At 52.1% G+C, this 19321-nt stretch overlaps 8 protein-coding genes across 8 annotated transcripts; 2 read left to right on the forward strand and 6 right to left on the reverse strand.

Moving 5' to 3' along the window:
* Window positions 1-1005: 1005 nt before the first annotated feature.
* Window positions 1006-3649, forward strand: Asppvi_001663 (uncharacterized protein; the record flags this gene model as incomplete). The annotated part of the gene is made up of 2 exons (XM_043297956.1): window positions 1006-1870; window positions 1917-3649. 2 exons carry the CDS (start codon window positions 1006-1008, stop codon window positions 3647-3649), a joined length of 2598 nt encoding a protein of 865 aa, XP_043153891.1.
* Window positions 3650-3945: 296 nt separating this feature from the next.
* Window positions 3946-5811, reverse strand: Asppvi_001664 (homeobox domain-containing protein; the record flags this gene model as incomplete). The annotated part of the gene is made up of 2 exons (XM_043297957.1): window positions 3946-5136; window positions 5185-5811. The coding sequence occupies 2 exons, from the start codon at window positions 5809-5811 to the stop codon at window positions 3946-3948; spliced, it is 1818 nt and encodes a 605-aa protein (XP_043153892.1).
* A 1088-nt stretch (window positions 5812-6899) lies between these two features.
* On the reverse strand, window positions 6900-9206 carry Asppvi_001665 (putative diaminopropionate ammonia-lyase; the record flags this gene model as incomplete). The annotated part of the gene is made up of 1 exon (XM_043297958.1): window positions 6900-9206. One exon carries the CDS (start codon window positions 9204-9206, stop codon window positions 6900-6902), a length of 2307 nt encoding a protein of 768 aa, XP_043153893.1.
* Window positions 9207-9589: 383 nt separating this feature from the next.
* Window positions 9590-11104, reverse strand: Asppvi_001666 (M20 family metallo-hydrolase; the record flags this gene model as incomplete). The annotated part of the gene is made up of 4 exons (XM_043297959.1): window positions 9590-9659; window positions 9707-10525; window positions 10578-10895; window positions 10947-11104. 4 exons carry the CDS (start codon window positions 11102-11104, stop codon window positions 9590-9592), a joined length of 1365 nt encoding a protein of 454 aa, XP_043153894.1.
* A 385-nt stretch (window positions 11105-11489) lies between these two features.
* Asppvi_001667 (sterol desaturase family protein) lies at window positions 11490-12627 on the reverse strand (the record flags this gene model as incomplete). Its single annotated transcript, XM_043297960.1, has 3 exons — window positions 11490-11767; window positions 11832-12337; window positions 12404-12627. The coding sequence occupies 3 exons, from the start codon at window positions 12625-12627 to the stop codon at window positions 11490-11492; spliced, it is 1008 nt and encodes a 335-aa protein (XP_043153895.1).
* Window positions 12628-12958: 331 nt separating this feature from the next.
* On the reverse strand, window positions 12959-14701 carry Asppvi_001668 (putative amino acid transporter; the record flags this gene model as incomplete). The annotated part of the gene is made up of 1 exon (XM_043297961.1): window positions 12959-14701. One exon carries the CDS (start codon window positions 14699-14701, stop codon window positions 12959-12961), a length of 1743 nt encoding a protein of 580 aa, XP_043153896.1.
* Window positions 14702-15192: 491 nt separating this feature from the next.
* On the forward strand, window positions 15193-15483 carry Asppvi_001669 (uncharacterized protein; the record flags this gene model as incomplete). Its single annotated transcript, XM_043297962.1, has 2 exons — window positions 15193-15323; window positions 15381-15483. 2 exons carry the CDS (start codon window positions 15193-15195, stop codon window positions 15481-15483), a joined length of 234 nt encoding a protein of 77 aa, XP_043153897.1.
* A 211-nt stretch (window positions 15484-15694) lies between these two features.
* On the reverse strand, window positions 15695-18527 carry Asppvi_001670 (uncharacterized protein; the record flags this gene model as incomplete). Its single annotated transcript, XM_043297963.1, has 7 exons — window positions 15695-15950; window positions 16005-16168; window positions 16222-16496; window positions 16543-17088; window positions 17145-17213; window positions 17273-18289; window positions 18335-18527. The coding sequence occupies 7 exons, from the start codon at window positions 18525-18527 to the stop codon at window positions 15695-15697; spliced, it is 2520 nt and encodes an 839-aa protein (XP_043153898.1).
* Window positions 18528-19321: the final 794 nt, after the last annotated feature.

Here is a 19321-nt window from a genome sequence, read left to right on the forward strand (position 1 = left end):
TATCCGTAGGAGCAGTCATACTTCTGAGTGACATCTGTCTTCTAATAACCGGTAAGATAAGCAGCTACAGCTTAAGGCTAAGCAGACTGGATAGAGCAAGCGGACAGGACAGAATTATATATATATATATACATGTACATGTACATTAAGCTAGAGATGCTTCCAAGACCTATTTAGATATGGATAAATAGTGTGTTGGGAACCATAATCTAGTTAGACTCTCTCTTAGTGTTTTAGCAGTATAGGTTAGTCGTGCTGCCCATTGTATCAAGCATTTCATGGGATTTGAAATAGTTAAGGATGGCCAAGAGCCTTACAGTCAACAGAATAGTCCAGTACAAAGAAAATGAGAAGTCTACGAGAGTAATAAATTAATAATAAGCTAACCAGGAGCCTAGCACGGACCGAGCAGGTTAGTTTCCTTGGGATGGGCTGATCATTTCCTGTTTCTGTGTACGATGCCCAAGGCTGAGTTTGCCCTGACTCGCAAGCCTCAAAGCTGATCACCCGTTATGGGTCGGACAACGTATTTGAGAATGAGATAGCAGTACTACGGCGAAGTACAGCAGAGTGTAGTTCAATAGAAGGCTATTTACATGGCCGAATTAAAAATCAAGAGACAGAATCAATTGCTGGAGATGTTAAGTAGGACGAGTAGATCGTTATCTAGGGAGCTCTCTGGTTGACTCTAAATAACCATGAACGGGTCTCGGAAGGGCCAACAACGCCCAGACCGCGTGGCTGAGATCCAGAGCATTTCCATTGGTCACAAATGTCAGCTCGGCTGCCTATCCCTGCTGATCGTGACAGTTCAACCTTGGAAGTACTTAATCTTACGCTTCCGCTGACAGTGGCACAGTCCGCTTTTCTGTCCTACACCCCAAGAGCATCACTAGCAGCATAATATAGGAGTTCCCGAACATTTCTTGCACTATGAACTCAACTACAGTCGCTTCCATCCATCACACTCCCTACTGTGGCTTCACATAATTCAAAACTGCCGTCATGGCGTCCGAATCGCAGCAGTCGAAGCAATATCTTCTGCCTCCCGTGTCTGAGTTGCTTCGTCGAGACGAGACCACTAACAATAATAATCATAATGATAATGAAGACGACTCAATCCCACATAAATCATGGAATCCCTTTGACCGCAGTCCTTCGCCGGACCGCGACTATATCCGCTATCAGCCCGCCTCTTCTACCAACGACGACCCCGCTTCACCACCGGCACAACGCGAGACCACGTTCGGCTTAGGAATTACCAATACCTTCCCCGAGTCACCCTATAAGAGCCCTGACGATGCCGATGATGGCGACCTCGCGACCAAATCCCCGTATCCAGAACCCTCGGAGCCCTCGCCATTACAGTACCAGACATCGCGGACTACCCTATTGCCGCATTCGTCCGAATACATAAAGTGTCCGACACACCAGGGAATAGTTCAGAAGCGATTGTCGTGGGTTCCCATCACTATTCTGGTTCTGGCGATCTACTCCACCATCTTCTCCGGCATCTACCTGGTGCTCGCGCTGGTCAAACCACGCTATGGCAAAAGGATCGGTGAAGACGGTGGCCTGGCGCCTTCCACAGCCAGTCTACTTAGTGCGCTGTTCGCTAAAACAATCGAGCTCTCGTACGTGACTGTCTGCGTCGCGTTCCTGGGGCAAGTCTTGAGTCGTCGAGCAATCACCAAGGGGTCGCGAGGGATTACTATCTCCGACATGAGTATGCGCACCTGGATCATGCAGCCAGGGTCTCTGATTGTGCATTGGGAGACTGTGCGGTACTCGGCGCTCACAGTGTTGGGTCTGATCACGTTGACCGCGACGTTGGTAGCAATGCTTTATACCACGGCAGCAGAAGCGCTAGGTGGGTTTGCTCTGATGAAAATAGATGTGCATACTGACGGTACTAGTTGCGCCCAAACTGCGGATGGGCCCCGTCGAACCTCGCGTCTTGGTCGGAAACGTGTCCACCGAATTCGCAAATCCGTTTTACCTCGAAACCCATTGCGAGAGCCCCGTCACTCAGGCCATGGACCCTGAAGCGGCGGGCAGTACCTGTTTGGACCTGGAACTGGTCGGACAAGCGTACCACAACTACCAGGCATATATCTCTGCATGGAGTGATCTGGCTAAGAGCAGTAACAGGACATCGTCAAACTTGGCATCGAGGCTCCCCCCGACCGGCTCGCTGTACGATAACACCACCGTGACAGGAAGCTGGATTGACATTGGCAACATGACCGAATTATCGCTGAAGCACGGCCGAATGGTCAACAACGTCACCGCTGCGATGCCCCATGGAGGAATCATCGCCGCGGCGACTGACCCGCGGAACGGCATTCGCCAGCCGGTCGATGTGACCGGCGAAGGCAACTTCGAGATCGAGGCCTCCGTGCCCTCTCCGGCCATCAATGTGCTCTGTGTCGGGATGACGGAAGAGGAGCTCACCCCCTTAGTATACGAGAGGTGGCCTCATGTGTACCACTTTAACCCTCTGAATTGGAATTTCGAGGGTTACAAAAACGTCCCCAGCGACTGGTTTAATCGAACGGTCGTTGATGACCTCTTCGGGTGGGACCCCTACGCCAAGGCCGAGGTAAAGCAGACGCCTCCTGTGTTCGGCAAGTTGCCCAACGCCAACAATACCATCACCAATACCACTGGCACCTGGCCCACAAACGCCATTTACATGCTAGGAGCAGCGCAAAGTAAAACCATGACACCGCCTTATGTGCTGTGCGCCCTCAAAGCGAAACTGTCGCCCGTGTGTTCGACCAAGTATTCGGCGGCCGCCAGTGGAGCTTCCTTTTCAACCAACTGTGAGAATCCTGTGAATCCGCTGCAGTATAACCATCGCAATCGGACCGCCCGCGACGGAGATTGGGATCCCAACTGGAAGAATGTGGCTGGCGAGTGGTCCAATTCATTGAGTTTGAATTCGGGTATCACAGACGGCCGTGCCAGCAACGCTCGCCTCCTGATGCAGTTCATTCCGGCCCTGGATAATCGAACAAAGACCTATTCGCTTGACCCCAAGTTACCATCGGTTGGAGAGGCGCTTGCGGTCCTGGCAGGCAGTACCCTGATCCTTGGGTCGATGAATGCCCCTTTCGTGCAATTTTTCAACTACACCAAGACCGACAAAATATCCTCTGCACTTGCCGAGCCCGTTCCGCAATACTTCGAGGCCACAGTTCGCGCCGTGGGATATGCTTCGGGGGGCACGGAGCAATGGCAGAACGTGTTCTACCTGATCCTGGTGTTTGCGTTTTTGACGAGCGCCATCATTCTCGCATTCATGCTGTTCGAGGTGCGTGGACGGCAAATCACCGACTTCACGGAACCTCAAAATCTGTTCGCGTTGGCGATGAACAGCCCGGCCACCGCGCAGCTGCAAGGGGCATGCGGGGCCGGACCGCACGGTCGCCAGCTCAACGAGCGGTTTTATGTGGCCATGGAGGAGGAGGATGAGCATTATTACATTCGGACCAAGGCTGAACAGCATGTGCGCGCGGCATCGATCAGACCCAGTCGCTCCATGGCCTCGATGGATGTCGATGATATGCCGAAGGCTGTCAGTCCAGCCATGGATGAGTACCGGCGGCTTTCCAGTAGAAGCAGTCTTTTGTCGAGATTTTATTAGGAGTGCATGTTATAACCCAGCAATGGTTTGTTGGTGACGAATGTAATGTTAATGTCATGCAATGTCTATGTGGTTTCGAGGTTCGTTCCAGGAAACACCATACTGTACAGTAGCTAGGATGCCGCGGGCGCATCATTGATAAGTTTTGATGAAGCGAGATCCTTATGAACGCCGATCTTTCACCTAAATACTGGTGATCCATGGGGATATCGAGATCCACCCGAGAAGCGGATGAACTGGATAATGGTATGCCTTTGGACAATGCAGTACAGGGGATTGAGACCGCTCGAGCGAACTTAGCCAGCCGACAGAGGCAAATCCTCCGCCGTAGCTTCTCTTGTCCGCTCAGACGGCAAACTAGCGTTCTGCAAGGCGCCCAACGTATACGGATCTAAGCCCCAGTCACCAACCCACTGATGCATGCGGTACCCTTGCTTGAAATGATCGGCGAGATGATCCCCTCGTGCCGTCCAGGTAGGCAATGAGGCATTGCAGAATCCACAGCGACTGTGAACATCACCCCTCGCACTACGCCACTGATCCAGACTCTCAATGGGCAGTTTGGTACATCCATGGAACTTGCGCAAATGCTGCCACAGATAGTCCTTCCGACTGAAAGAACGATCTGCAACGGGCTTCTGCGCACATACTTCAAACTCGTGATCGTTCCAGTGATCGATAGATGGCGAGCTATGATCGCAGAATGGGCATTCCGATGGTAAGTTGCCCGGCCGTAGTTCGTTGACATCCGGAGTGCAGATCCATGCGTCGAGTTGGAGGTGAACGCTCTTCTCATGTCGGAGCCAATCATGCTTCTTTTTGAAGGACTGCGTGCAGAAAGTACATTGGTATTGCCCTTCGTTCATTGAGCCTCTAACCCGAGTTCTCCTCCGCCGGGCCCGCGGACGGGGGTGATGAAGCGGGAAAGGCAGTGAGCTGTCTCCAGAGTGGTGGCTCCATGCGGATGAGACGCTTGTCGAGCTCTCTGAGTGCCTACTTCCCATGCTAGAGACAGAAGAACCGAGATGCGACGATGCCTCGTCGAGATTCAGGAACGAATCGAACAGCGTGGCTTCGCGTCCTGAGGGAGGTGCTACCTCACAAGAGGATATGGCATTCATGATGACTGATTCCGGTACTGCTTCATCTTCCGGCGGTGAATGTTGCCATCTCTCCATCGGGGTCATGAGGGTCAGCCTGCTCGCCGGCATTGGAGATCCAGATCGGCAGATTTGAGCAGCTGGAGGAGTTTCAAACCTCTCTTTCTGGCGGCGACGTGCATTGGCGAACCATGTTGACATGCGCTTTCTGGAAAATCCAGTCTCGAGAACTAAGCGCGCTTTCTCATCCTCAGAGGGATATGGGAAATCATGGTGGTCGCGGAACCATTCCTTCAATATCCGAACACCTCTTCTGACGAACTGTTTCGACTCCTTCTGCTTGTCTACACAGTTGATGCCTGGTACCGATGCCTCCGCCTGGTCTACCTACATCTATGTTAGCAACGTCCCATCATTATAGGGGTCACCGCGTACCTCGTCTTCCTCGAGTTCGGTGACACCATGCAGGTGGCCCATCACGGGAGAGAGCGTCTCGAACCGTGATGGTTGGCGCTTTTCTCCACGGGCCAGGCTGCACTCCCGAAATAGAGCAACACAGCTAGAACAAGAGGTTACTGGATTTGGATTCGCTGGTGTGGTACGGATGATGAGGCACTGCAGCCGGTGTTTTCGGCAGTAGCTGCATGGCTGTGGAGGGCAGTAGGCGCCATCTAGCCACTGAGTAACGTTTGACATACTTCGCGAGGCAATAGCTGAAGTTTGAGTCTGCATTTCCGACCGTATATTCTCGGCCGCTGTTGAAGTAACAGCTTGGAGTACTCCAGGGTCCTGCCTCGCAGGAGAAGGAAACAGTTCCGGTGTCACTGGGCCGTTGGAGTCGAACCAGCTTAGCCAGTCATCATTTGCAGACTCGGATGACAGATAGTACGTGCCATTCAGCTGGTTCGTATCAAGCGTTGAATCATCACTTTGAAGGTTGTTGCTGAGTAAAGTGGTATCAACCGTGTCATCGGCATTGTACCATGTGTTATTCTCCGCTGGATTAGGAGCGGGATGTGAGGGGAAGTGGGACAAGAAATTCAGGTAGTCTGACTGATCCATTATGCTTACTGAAAGTGACTGTAATCAGGTCATATTTACGAAGCACAGTTGAAGACACGACAATATCGAAGAGCACCGATTCCCCTCTCATAAGACTCATGACAAGTCATGTGATGTTCAGAGAGTTCAACCGAGCTCAAAGCGGTTAGTTCATCCAGCATGTGACGTGTTACCGTCCGAAGTCAGTTGCCTCAAAAAAGCCGAAACAAAACATGAGCATGACATGTATACTGGATATCTGTAGCATTATTTGTAAATAGAGTTCTCTTGTCTCAGTTTGATCTCAGTTTGACGTATGTCTTTTTTGGCTAAGGCGGAGACGTCAAAATCTATATGGATCTTTTGACCTATGCAAACGGTGCACTCCTGAACGACGTCCAGCAGGACACCAGTATTGCCTGGCTCCATTGTTTCGAGACTGCTCACCTACGGGTATCTCTCTGCCAGATCCGGAATCAAGCCACTGCAATACCTCGATCTTGCTCAGCTCACCCTTCTACGGCAAGCTATTTTCCTTGCATGAGTTATCCTTTCCCGCTTGTGAGTGCCTGGAGAATGTTCTCGACCACGGCGCCTTGGATAAGGAGCCTCTGGCTAAGATGAGCGAGGCGATACGCATCGCACGCACTCTGATCATGCCATCAGCGCGTTCCATTTGGTTCTTCCGGCTAAACAGCGAAGTACGCTGCTTAGGAGGCATGTCTCTCAGCCGCCGCAACTGTCCAGATGCCATGAAGTAACTGGAAGGTGACATTGCCCTAATTACAGTATCGAACCATACCGCCGGATGACCATTTGTAAGTACTGTAGGTAATATAGCATGCCTGTCTGCTGCTATCTGACTCCCGTCCCTTCCACGATATCGATCTGGATCCGTCGGTGAAGGACTACCGCAGGGTGTCAGCTACGTCTGTATTCCATTGTCCAGTACATAGGACGATTGTGTAGTGACCTCATGTACTATATACGCAACTGGAGATATCTATAGATTACTAGGCTTGAGTCATATTTGAAGTTGAAGAAGCATTCAGCTTGTCTTCCAATAGTCACTCTATTATACAGTTCCAACAGATCTAATAAATATATTTTCAATCACAGAATTCGTGGATCAGCTTTTCGAAAACTCTGCTCATCCTTTGGAGACTGTCGACCTCCACCCATTCCTCCTTGCTGTGTAGTCCGGCTCCTGATGGACCGTACACGATTGCAGGGACTCCCACTTCACTCAATAGAGCCGCGTCGCACCAGAATGGTACGCTGACGACTTCCGGACGGGCGTCCAGTACCTCAGTGGCGCATGCTATAGTCTTTTGGACTAGAGGGTGGTCCGCTGAGAGCTTCTGTGTCGGTCGCGAAACAGTGAGGCGCGGCGGAGCATATCGGAAGCGAGGCTTCTCCTTTGCAATATCACTTAGCAGGGCATTCATATCCTGAAGAATAGACTCGTTAGATTGGGCAGGTATTGTACGGTACTCGATGGTGATGGTGCAACGCTCTGGATACGAGGAAGGTTCCTGGCCTCCCTTGATCAGCCCACAATGTAGAGAGGCCTGTCCTAGGGTATCATCGATGGGCAGTCGCTTCTGATACTGCTCCAGAGATTGCAGGAACCAGCCCGCATGAAGGATCGCGTCTTCTCCCGCTTGAGGATCCGAGCCGTGCGCGGCAACACCCAGAATGTCCACTTCCACCCAGACGAACCCTTTATGCGCAATTGCAATCGCCCCCATGGTGGGCTCAGGAACCACTGCAGCATCGGCACGCCATCCTGCGGCAACAACATCGCGAGTTCCCTGGGAAGCATCTTCCTCATCGGATACAGCTGTCACAATGACATCCCCACGAAGGGTGCGACCGCTGGCTTTGATCGCTGCGAGCGCTGCCAGAGCAGCAGCCAGTCCACCCTTCATGTCCAGACTACCTCGTCCGAAAATGACTGGCTTGCCCTGCTTCTCGCCCAATTGACCAGACAACGGGTCGTGCTCGTAGCTAGTCAAACTGACAGTGTCTATATGACCGTTGAACATCAATGACTGACCGCCGCCTCTCCCACGCAATACCCCGACGATGGATGGCCGACCGGCAACCGGCTCGACACGATGGTACTCTATCCCTCGATGGGCGAACCAAGCAGCGAGATAGTCGGCTATCTCGGTCTCTCCTACACCGTCAGCCACAGAGAGTGTAGGGTTGGATGAGTCGATTTGTGTCAGGGCTTGCGTCAAACCCACAGCGTCCTCGACGGCCACATCGCGCGGAACAGGGTATGGACGGGCACCTTCGGTGCAGAGCAGTACCACCACAGCGTCCCTATGCAGGAGTGATGCGGCCTGGCCTGATGCTTTCAACCGCCGGATGGCAGCCAAGGATGCTCCGCCACAAGGACCAGCGCGTACGTTATGAGATGCCAGATACTCAACCGCGCAGTGACTCTCATACGATGAAACCGTGACTGCCGCATCAACTACTCGCTGCAGATCGGGCCACGCGGTGGCTGACACCGTGCCACAATTCATTCCATTCATGATCGTTTCCGAAGACTTGACTGTGACCATTTTGCCAGCCTGGAGGCTGGAGATCAGACACGGTCCGCTGTCCGGCTCAACAGCCACAACAGCTATCGGGGTAGTCCGAGACTTGCAGTGTCTGACTACGGCATGCCCCAGGCTTCCAACTCCCACAGGGGTAACAGTCAAGGTGCTTTGCAGACCAAGCTGGCTTAGCTGTTCATCGATCTCCGTCATCATTGTCGAGTAACCCTCCACAATCCAGGCTGGGACCTCTTCGTATCCATCGAATGCAGTGTCTTGGACCAGTAGTCCACCGTCGTTCCGCGATGCGACCCATGCCTCTTGGACTGCTTGATCATAGTCGCCATCGCTGATGACCACCTTAGCGCCCTCAGATGCTATCCGGTTACGCGTCTCCTCATCCATGGACGCGGGGACGAAGATTCGCGCGGTTACTCCGAGATGTCTTGCCATAAAGGCGACCGCTCGTCCATGGTTTCCTTCGGTAGCTGCAAAGAGAGTGACTGGGCTTTCCTTGAGGCGCTGCTTCACATCTTCAAGAGCAACAGTCGGTGGTAGTCCCAGATGTGACACCACAGCGCGATAGCAACCCCATGATGCGCCCAAAACCTTAAAGGAAGGTAGTCCGAAGCGGTTGCTCTCGTCTTTGACGAAAACCGCCTTGACTCCTAAGTCGGCTGCAATTTCAGAGAGAGAGACCAATGGCGTTGGGCGGTAATCAGGGAGAGAGTGATGGAAATGCTTGAGGCCTTGGATGTTCGAGAAATCGCAGCGCTCGTCGGCCGCCGAAGGATTCAGGTGTATTGGGCGACGAGACATCTTGCCAGGGGGAAGGTGGTTGCAATAATTAGGCAGTGTGTGCATGGACCTATGATTAATACTTCGTATATATAGATTGAATATTTTGGGCGGTCTTGCCGGTGGGTCTCTTTGCCTTCTCACGACAGAGCGCGCCTTCTACGAACATTCCTGGGAGTGGGGAATAACGGCACAGAAGGAAGAAAGGCAAACTGAAATAAAAAACTGGGGATATAATGTTCTCTGGCGAGTCACCCTTGCCGGCCATTCTGAATATTTTGGATATGAACACTTCTAGTTGTGTTGCTTAAAAATCACTGGACTCTATGATAGGCAACGTACCCTTACACCATTCAGTACAGTACTTCAGACTCTAAATTTCAGAGTTTTTATAGAATATGAAAGTCTACTCCTCTGCTAACTGCCTTCATTTCACTCAATTCATCATTTTAAGCGTTTTGCACCTTAGTCTGGTCGTAGTGAACCACAGCCTCCAGCAGGGTTTGAGCACCCAATGCACTATCAGAGTTAGCATCCAACTATGGCGATCATGGACAGCCACTTACCAGTGCTCGGGACTACAGTACTCCGTCGGATGGTGGCTGACGCCATCGCGACAGGGAACAAAAATCATAGCAGTCGGACAGTGATGGCTCGTATACACGCTATCGTGGCCAGCGCCGCTGGATATATTCATCCACTGGTCGGGACCAACAAGGTGATTGGCCGCTGCCTGGATGGATTCGAGACACCCCTGATCAAACTTCACAGCCGGGGAATCGGTGTCCAACGTCCAGTCGAAGGTGACTCCTTTTCCGTCCTGAGCGGCAATGGCAGAGAAGGCCTGCAGACATTCTTCTTGCACTGCATGGACCACGCTATCCTGCGGGTGTCGAATATCAAGGGTGAAGGAAACCTCGGATGCAACCGTATTGGTGGATGCGTTAGAAGGAATCCTGAAAATCCCAGTCGAAGCAAGAGCATTGTGTTTTTGCGCGATGTCATTCGACGCGGCAATCATTCGCGAGGCTGCAAGTAGGGGATCTTGTCGGGCACTCAAGGGCGTCGTGCCTGTGTGTGCATCGCGTCCCTTGACTGTAAAAGTAAACCACCTGTATCCTTGTGCACCCTGAACGACGCCGATGGAGCGTCCTGTCTCTTGTAGAATGGGGCCCTGTTCGATATGGAGCTCAAAATGCGCTGCGAGGGGAGAAGCAACGTGTGAGCACTCGATTTGGCCGAGGAAACCGCGTCTCTCGAGCTCTGATTTTAGTGTGACACTCGAGTCATGTATATCACGCAGATCCCAGGCTTTCTCGATCGGAATGGCTCCAGCCCAAACCCCAGAGGAGCACATTGACTTGGGGAAGCGAGCTCCTTCTTCACTGGGAGTCAGTTAGAAGAAGTACGAGGGGAGAATTGGGAGGTGGGTCGCACTTTGTCCAATTGACAATCCCAACGTCGTAGTTTGTCTGGAATCCGTTCTCTTTCATTGTTCGTAGCACTTCCAGCGCTGCCATCACCCCCAGAATGCCATCGTAACGACCGCCCCGTGGTTGGGTATCAAGATGGCTTCCCATGGCGATCATGGGCGCAGATGTCTGAAACTTGCCTTTCTGGCGTGCAAACATGTTCCCCATCTGGTCTATGGACAGCGAACACCCGAGCTTTTCGACTTCTGCGGCGAACCATCGCCGCACACGGGCATCGTTGTCATCCAGCGTGAGACGAGCCATCCCAGTGTCCGTCGGGTTCCTACTTGTGATGAGTTATACTCTTCAACCGGAAATCGGACAGTTCACGTACTCGCCATGACGATGAGCAGCCCCCCACTGGCAGGTCTCATGTAGCGTTTCCCATAACGTGTTGGCGTTGATCTTGAGTCCTGATCCCTGACATGCTGTCGACAGCCGCCGCGATGTGCATCTTAGGAAATGATGGTTGGCGCGTCTGAAAGACTGCATATTGACTATTTCGTAACTTTCAAACAAGAAAGAGTTGATTCGTGGCCGGTCAGTTGTACAGTTTCGCCGCCGCTTTTATTGTCCTACGCCTTCTGTGGACAGCCGTCGTGGAACGATTCCGGATCACAACCAGATCCGCTTGTAGTGCAAGCTTTTCAAGCGCGCCGGCCGCCTCCTTGAATTAGAGGGAGCGTTTTCCTTTTCTTTTTTTCTATATGGCATGTATGTACACAGAAGGCGCTGGTGGAGACATATTCAAGGGATGGCAAATTGCGGATAACAGCGCCTTCTCCCAACATCATTACACTGGGTCCGGCGGATGCCACGGACACCACCAAACACTCAACTTTGATCTCTAACACCCTCTACACGACAGGAGATTACCTCAAGAGGATTTCTTGCTGTCTTGCTCATAACACCGATCGTCAGATCCTTCAACTTCCTTTACCAACCGCTCCATTTCCTCAACCTGCCGCTGGATCTCGGTCTGCTTGAGCCGTTCTTGCTTGTTGAACAGCTCCCGATTTGGCCTGCGATAGCTTCCTCCAATACGGTCCCAAAGCGTAGTGAACTGCCCGTAGTTGTAGTTGAAATAGTAGTGGTGAATAGTGTGGCAGGCCGATCCATTGATCACTGGTGAATCGAGAGCGTACTCCCCGTCATCTGCGCATTCATTTCAACATAAGCATTCGACTACTTCAAAACCATAGTATCTCAGGAGACTTACGGATCATGACCGTCCAGATGGTTACAAAAACAAACAGACCCAAATATGCCGCCTTCTGCAGTGGAAAGAGAAACGGATAGATGTGGTATGGAAGGCTCTGACTCCAGCCGTCCACAGGGTGGAAGGCATAGCTCGCATAGGGGGTAGAGATGATCCATCTGTGATGCGGCTTGTGCAGGCGTTTGTAAATGGCCGGATGATGGAGTCCTCGATGAATGCAGTAGATTGCAAAGTCGGTAAATGCGATAAAGAGGGGGTACTGTAGGTAGGTGTAGAGGGGGAAGGGACTCTCGTTGGCAAGGTCGTACAGCTTGCTGTGTCCACGCACTTCGGCCAGGAAGAGAGGAGCAGTCAAGGCCGCCATCGCCGGCATTGCGCGCAACGCTTGCCCAATCTCAAGACGGATCTGATGGCGAAGGAATTTGGGGTGTTGCATCGCACGCTTGTCAAAGACCAGAGCGAAGGAGATGGTGGCAGTGGTCAAGTAGAGCAGAAGCCCGAAGCCCCTGAGAAGAAGTCAATAAGCCGGCCAGTTATGGCCCCTGGTCTGAATAGAAACAATCAAGACTAACCAGATCGTGATGAAAAGACTCAAAAACTGCCGGAAAATATAGTCTCGCGACCAGCTACTCTGCACAGCGTACTGAGTTGGCGCGAGGCTGACATATCGATTGATATGGCGGTTGTAATCAAGCAGGGAGTCCTGGTCCAAAAGGATAAATGATTTGGCTGGTAGAAGAAGCGCATATAACTTGTCGAAGACAAAGGTATCCAGAACATCAAGCACGACGTCCATTATGCTGGTATTCGCCGATGCCCAGCAGGAAAACTCTGACACTAAATGAGTGACGGAGGAGTAGTCCTTCAGACATAACATCTGATCGTCCTTTAGCGCAATCGGTAAGTCGGGTTCCGGAGTAGGATGATATCGAGTGACAGAGTGCACAGCTGCCTGCACTACACCATATCAAGGGTGCGCATGCAATTGTTTTGTTCCAACGCATCGAACCATATTTAGTCTACGCAACAAGAGTGCAGGGCCCATTGGGAGCTCATTGTCACCAAAGGTATCCGGGCGAAAAGTGTTGATTTGAGAATTCAAGTCAGCTATCTAAACGATGCATACCTCACTGATTCCCTTGCATCCATACCGAAACAGTAGACAACGTCGTATAAATCATAAAGATAAACCCCAGCACCACCATTGTAAGGTCGCCAAATTTAGCCAAGGAAGAGTCTGCTACCCCCTTCCAGTGCAAGTACGCCGGGTAAATGTAGACCAGAGGAACACAAGCAAATGAGCCGATCAACGAGACAAACTTGTCCAAGTCAGCAGCTCCGACGGCCGACATCACAGCGCAAGCCAGCACGATCAACGATCGGAAGATGTTCTTTTTCCATTTGATCCAAGGGTCTCGCTTGCCCGACACCTGACCGAACAGGTTGCCCTCCATGATCCGAACGGCCGGGAACAGCTGTACCGGAACACCGATCAAGATCGCCAGGGAGTAGAGGAACTGCATAGCATTCACGAACTTGTCTCCCTGGGGAAGATTGTTGATGACTTCGATCTTCGTCTCGGAACCAAAGGCGCCATAGGAAAGAGCGCCGACGGCCGTGAAGAGCACAGTGATGATGATCATGACAGTATAGAGGAGCCTGTCGAATTTCTCCGGGTGTTTCATGGACGATTGAATGGGTAGGATCAGCCCGATTCCTTCGAAAGTGAAGATGCAGGAACCGATGGTCAGGGTAAATGACTTAGGATTGAACAGCTCAACTGACGATTCCAACCCATGTCGGGACGCAATGGTGGCAATATCGTAGTAATAGATGTATGCAAGACCCATGAGGATGAAAATATCCGCGAGGAGCGCCGCTGGTCCGAGTTTGGAAATGTTTCGGATGAATGCCAGCGGCACCAGAACAACTAATTGGAGTGCGATCAGGACGTTGGTGGACAGAACTCTTTCGCTATGTTTAGCTACAGCTGACAAGACCGCCCGAAAGTTGTCCGCAGTGAAGATGATACCCGTGCAGACAAAGCCAAGCTGGGAAATGGTGATGGATCCCAGAATGAGCGATCGCAATCGAGGCCCTGCTATACGCTCACCGATATCACCATAACCGCCCCCATGTCCTTTCCGACACTCCAGCAGAAGATGGAAGCAGAGACTTGTGACCGCCGCGACCGTGACCAGAGCGACCGACGAGAAGAGAATTCCACCGTTGCGAAAGGCCTTGGGCAGGAAGATGATTCCCGTCCCGATGAACGCTTTCAGTAGAGTGAAAAATGTCTTGACCCGAGACGCGTCCCCAGGGCGAGGTGCTCGAGTTGTTCTCCGCCGGCCCAGCAGAGGCCTTCGCTCGGGCTCATGCTCGAGATCTTCCGTTGCAATCGCAGACTCATCCTCCGTCTCCGCCAGATCCTCCCCGGCGAAACTACCATATAGGTCGAGAAAATCGAGGAACGAGCGAGCGACCAGTGCATCGCTGGCCCAGCCCTTTTTCTGTTGTACAAAGTGCCGACGAAAGCTGCCAGGTTCCATGGCAGCCACGCCTTCTTCTACCGCATCATCGGGAGGTCGGGCGGGATAGGAGAAGCTGGCGGCCCGTCTCTCTTGCAGAGCTTGTTTGGCCTTGGCCTCGAGCCGGTAGAGATCGCGATGGACGTCACCACCTAGGAGCTTCAGCGACGACTGTTGTTCGGCATTGTCTGAACTGGAGGATGCTTCAGCTGCAGCACGGGCCTGAAGGGGAGATTCTTCATGAAGCGAGCCGGTGAATTGGGGATGAAGATGTTGTGATAGAATCTCGGCCTCTCGTTGGTCATCTCGGGCGTTGGGCAATGACAGGGACGGGTCTGCCATTGTTAGCGGAAAGAGGATGAAATATTGCTGTCAGAGTAAGATCAGGTTGCGATAGAGTAAGAATTAGGAAATATCCTGAATTTCGAGCGACAAGACAAACAGCCTCATTGTGCAGAATCGATGGAGTGAAGATGCAACGTGCCAGAGTGAAGTCATTCCATTCGACTCTCGGCAGCAACTTGTTKGATCCTGTTATGCCCTGTTTGAGACGGAAGAGGAGACCCAGAGAGGGACCACAGCAATCTCAGGAATCTCGATGGTTCTGCGCCACCCCTGCTGACTCAGCTGCATAGCACAAGTTGCACAATCCGAGCATAAATGCGGGGAACGCGAGAGACACTGCCCCAAATAGGCAATTCATGAATGGTGAGGTCATCGGTCCGATGATGGTCCTTTTAAAAAGTTGTCCATATACCAGAGGTACTCGGACGAGTCAATGTACCGCTCTTCATCTGCACATTTTAATGAGCATATGATTGTCTTAACGGACCATGTCTGAAACCGGCAAGCTACACGACACTTCACAGTCCTCAAGCCGGCGTCGGTCCCAGTCCCTCACGGATCGGGAGACGCACCAGGAGGGAGATGGGCCTCCCAAATGGGAAAAAGCAGGGGATCAGACGTGTGTTCACCCTGTATGCTTCCAAGTGTAGCAGTGGCCGTGTCTAACTACCCTCAGCACGAGCAACCCGGAGCTCTTCGACTTTCTGGCGCGAGTCTCTTCGATAAATGGCCTCGATTCTACTCGCTATATTGGTGGAAAGAATCGAAAAGGCTCCTAAATCAGTCACTGCTGCGATACCCGTCCAGACATTCATTGAATGAATTACAAGTGATTGCGTTCGTTGCTCTGTATCACAGACATTGGGATCTTCTATGTGGCGTGTCTCAACAGATATATAATTGAATTGAACTAGTGGCGCAAGAGGACAAATTTGAAGACAAATAAACAGCTTATCAACATATTTCCCCATAGACCTGGCACATTAATCCTTACAACGGCCATATTTCCTGGCAAAGAGCCTCGGGATTGCTCGCAAGCTTGGCCACTTCATCCTTCGTGGCTTGATCGAGATCTCCGAACCCAGCTTGACCCTGGAGCCAACTGGCATAGCCTTGCAATCGGTCCCGAGCATTGCGAAATCCGCCCCTGTACTTCTCCTCGAAGAACTTGGTGTGGGCCGTCTTGAGGGTCTCGTTCTTGAGGGAACTTGGAAGGTAGATGTTGACATCCTGCTGCATCTTGTCTCTGCTAAACTGTCAACATGGAGCTAACAAAGAAGGGGATTGAGAGAAGACTGACAAAAGACTCTCTATGGCCGCGATGGTGGCCTTCATGCGAGTCCGGATCTCTCCATAATTCATATACTGACAGACGGTGACGATGCGTCCGAGAGAGCACACTCGCTGGTTGATATTCTTCTCAGTCGTCTTGAATTTGGCATCGAGATCATTACCAGCAAACATCTGCCTGGGAGTCAGTCTTTACTGCATTTGCGGTCGACATCCATGAAACTCACAGAATATTTCAAGCCATTTTGTCTGTTGGGGAGAATCGCCATGAGCGTAGACGCCGTATAGACGGTACCCAGATTTTGCATCAACGCCTCCGAGTAGTTGAACGCGACAGTAGGATTGGGTGTGCTGATGTCGCGTTGGATGCCGAAACTGTTCATCGCTCCCTTGCATTTGGTGTTGTCCTGGACGGTGGGATCCTCGATCGTCGCTGGATAATAATTCTTAACCAAATAGTCGATAAAGTCACGGACCCAGTTGCCCTCATAAATATGTTCCGCTACATTTGTTAGTTTTGTCTCTGTGCATCAGGTCAGGGCACTTACAGGCCCATCCTTGTCTTGTCACGGCAGCCCGGTCTTCCTTGGGAACCTCCTTGATATTCCAGGTGCTAGCAGGGCATTGGTTCTGCGGGCTATTACTGCACGTCATTCCCGGCTGCATGATAGGGACGGCAAGATTGTTCCTCAGCCGTGAGGGGCGCTGATACTTTTGCACCCATATCTGCTTCGTGCGACCTTCGTCGCATGCGAAGTAATATGGATCCCGACCCTGGTAAAAGGCGCTGTCTGCATCCCGTCTGGAGAGCGCGACTGAGCTTGTTGTGTCTCTCCGAAGGACGCCCGGAGCGACCCCATCGTCGGGATCCAGAGGGTCGGACTGAGGAATGCAGGTACCGGGAGACTCTTCTGCGGCAGCCAGACAGAGCTCGGGGAACGTGTACAGTGTCGGTGTCTGGTACAGAGTCACGTCCAGGAACACGTCCCGTCCCCCCTCCACCTCTGTGTAGCCCTGCAGCCCCAGACTGGCACCCAGTGTGGCATCCAGCTTGACTCCGTACGGTTTGGTAGGGTCATTGGCGCAGAAGCCGGCTACGTCTGATGACAGAGTCAGTATTCGAAGAGATCTGGGTTAGTTAGAAGCTAACCGTATCCTGCTGCCGCAGTCACTGTAATATCGGGGACTTTGATGCCAACTTCGACGTTCAGCCCATTGTCTGGAACATTCGTCAGCTGCACCATGCATTTAAATCCAAGAAAGGAGGGCGCTGGATACCGAAGACTTCGATGCTGGCCGCCACCGCAACTTCCGTGTAGAGCTGTGCTTTCGCGTGGATCTGTGCCTCAACCTCGAGGGGCTTGGTTTGGATTTCTGGAATCCATCCGGAGATGGTCACCGGGTGCTTGCTGGCCAAATCTACCTTGGCCACCGAGCTATCGGGCACCCTGGCTGAGATTCCTGTAGTGACAGATGCCTCGCCTCCAATGTATTCAATAACGTAACCTGCATTGATCTTGACATTGGGACCGAATGTCAACACCCCCGGAATCCGCCAGCCACTGGGTAATGGCAGCTCCACCAGCGTCCACTCCATACCTGGAGCGGGGAGGCCATCAAAATCAACCTCACCTTTGAACTCCAAGCTCAAGTCCAGATTCGCGGCAATGTTACGAGGTGTAGCGGACAGTTCGAACTTCTCCAACCCATCCCACAGGCTCGCTTCGACGTGGCCGGCGAATGTGAGAGTGCCTGTGGTGCCACAGTTGACACAGTTGATGGCGAGACTGGCATCCACGAATGGGGCGTTATTCATGGTCCAGTTGACAATCTCGGTGGGAAAAGAGGAGCTGAGATCCACGGTAAAGGCCTTGTTCAAGCTGACATCTAGGAACCGCTTGTCGTGGGTGCCCTGATGGCCGAGGACGATATCTCCAAAATCAAGAACAGTCGTGTTGGATACCTTCTGCCATGTACTCTTGGTCGCTGTCAGTTTGGCCGTCGAGGCCTTGTCATCAAAGACAGCGTTGCTGACCACCCAGGGGTCTCGCTGGCGGGGAGTACCGCATCCCTCCCAGCTGGAGACCATTACGAAACTGCGCATGTCGTTGTAATTCACCCACTGCCATGCGAACTTGGCAGCAAGATAGAAGAGCCAGTTTTTGAACTTGAGGGTCATCCCATCGGTGCAGCTGACCGAGTCCAAGGCAAAGGAAATCTTGTCCATGTCCAGGATGCGTTCATCCTGTTTGGACCAAACAACCATGMTCACTGCAGTGACTTCGGTGTTTGATTCTGGCAAGGTCAGTCAGCAGTTCAAGACGGTGGTTTATTAAATACCATTGCCAGAAGCCCACATGAACTGCTCATGGTCCTGTAGTGCCACACTTCCAGCGGGATCATCTCTCTTGTGCAAAGCATCCTTGTCCCAAGCATGTCGATGAAGAGGCTGCAGGTCAATCAGGTTGTTCTCAACAGCAATTGCAGCGCTGAAGAGCCATAATAGGGCAAATGAGACAAGGAATTGCCTCATTTCTGCTGGATTAGGCAATCGGAATTCGAGTTGAGCTGCTGTTGGTCTTGTGTTTCCAGACAGCGGAGCAAGAGGCTTTATATACAATTATCGACTCCACCTCTACGATTGAGTACATATGAGGGATCTTTTACAATGATACTCAAGGTCGGCATTGTGCTTCTTGAGGAAGTTACTCCGGTCTACATTCAGAGTCTGAGGCCATGCATATACGAACTCTGCCGCACCGAGTCGTCAAGAAGTTGTATCTGCCAGCCAATGCCTGTCATCGTTGCGAGATGCGCAGCATGGCTTTTCTGACCAATCTCTTCAGGGAGGCCAATTCACAATGTATAGACGCCTCGCTTGTAGTTCACAAACGGCAGAGAGCACCGTGTCACTTACTTAGACTCCATGGGCACGGCAGAATACGAGTGCTTACAGTCAGCCCAGGACACCGTAGCATTGTTGCAAATTCAGCGCCATCAGATAATGCCCTGTATGTCTTGGCTCTCGTATATCCGAACCCGGTCTCACGGTATGATTTGTGCGTGTTGTTGGATGGCACAAGCTTGGTCGATGGACGGCTGGATGTGGTGGGAAGGCATTGGGATGCTGGAGTCGTAGACCCGGCCATCGTCCGGGGTCATCAGGACCACTGGCCAGACCATCGCCAGCTGCATCAGTGCCGCCTGATTCTTCACCTGCAGATACGATCTGACAGGGGTACAAAAGGCTAATGCTGTTGTACAGATGCGACCAACCCCGCATTCTGCGATTTCCCTGCGGCATACACAAGCCAATGCCGATCTCGA

This window comes from Aspergillus pseudoviridinutans (assembly GCF_018340605.1).
Source record: "Aspergillus pseudoviridinutans IFM 55266 DNA, scaffold_1, whole genome shotgun sequence".
Taxonomy (NCBI): domain Eukaryota; kingdom Fungi; phylum Ascomycota; class Eurotiomycetes; order Eurotiales; family Aspergillaceae; genus Aspergillus; species Aspergillus pseudoviridinutans.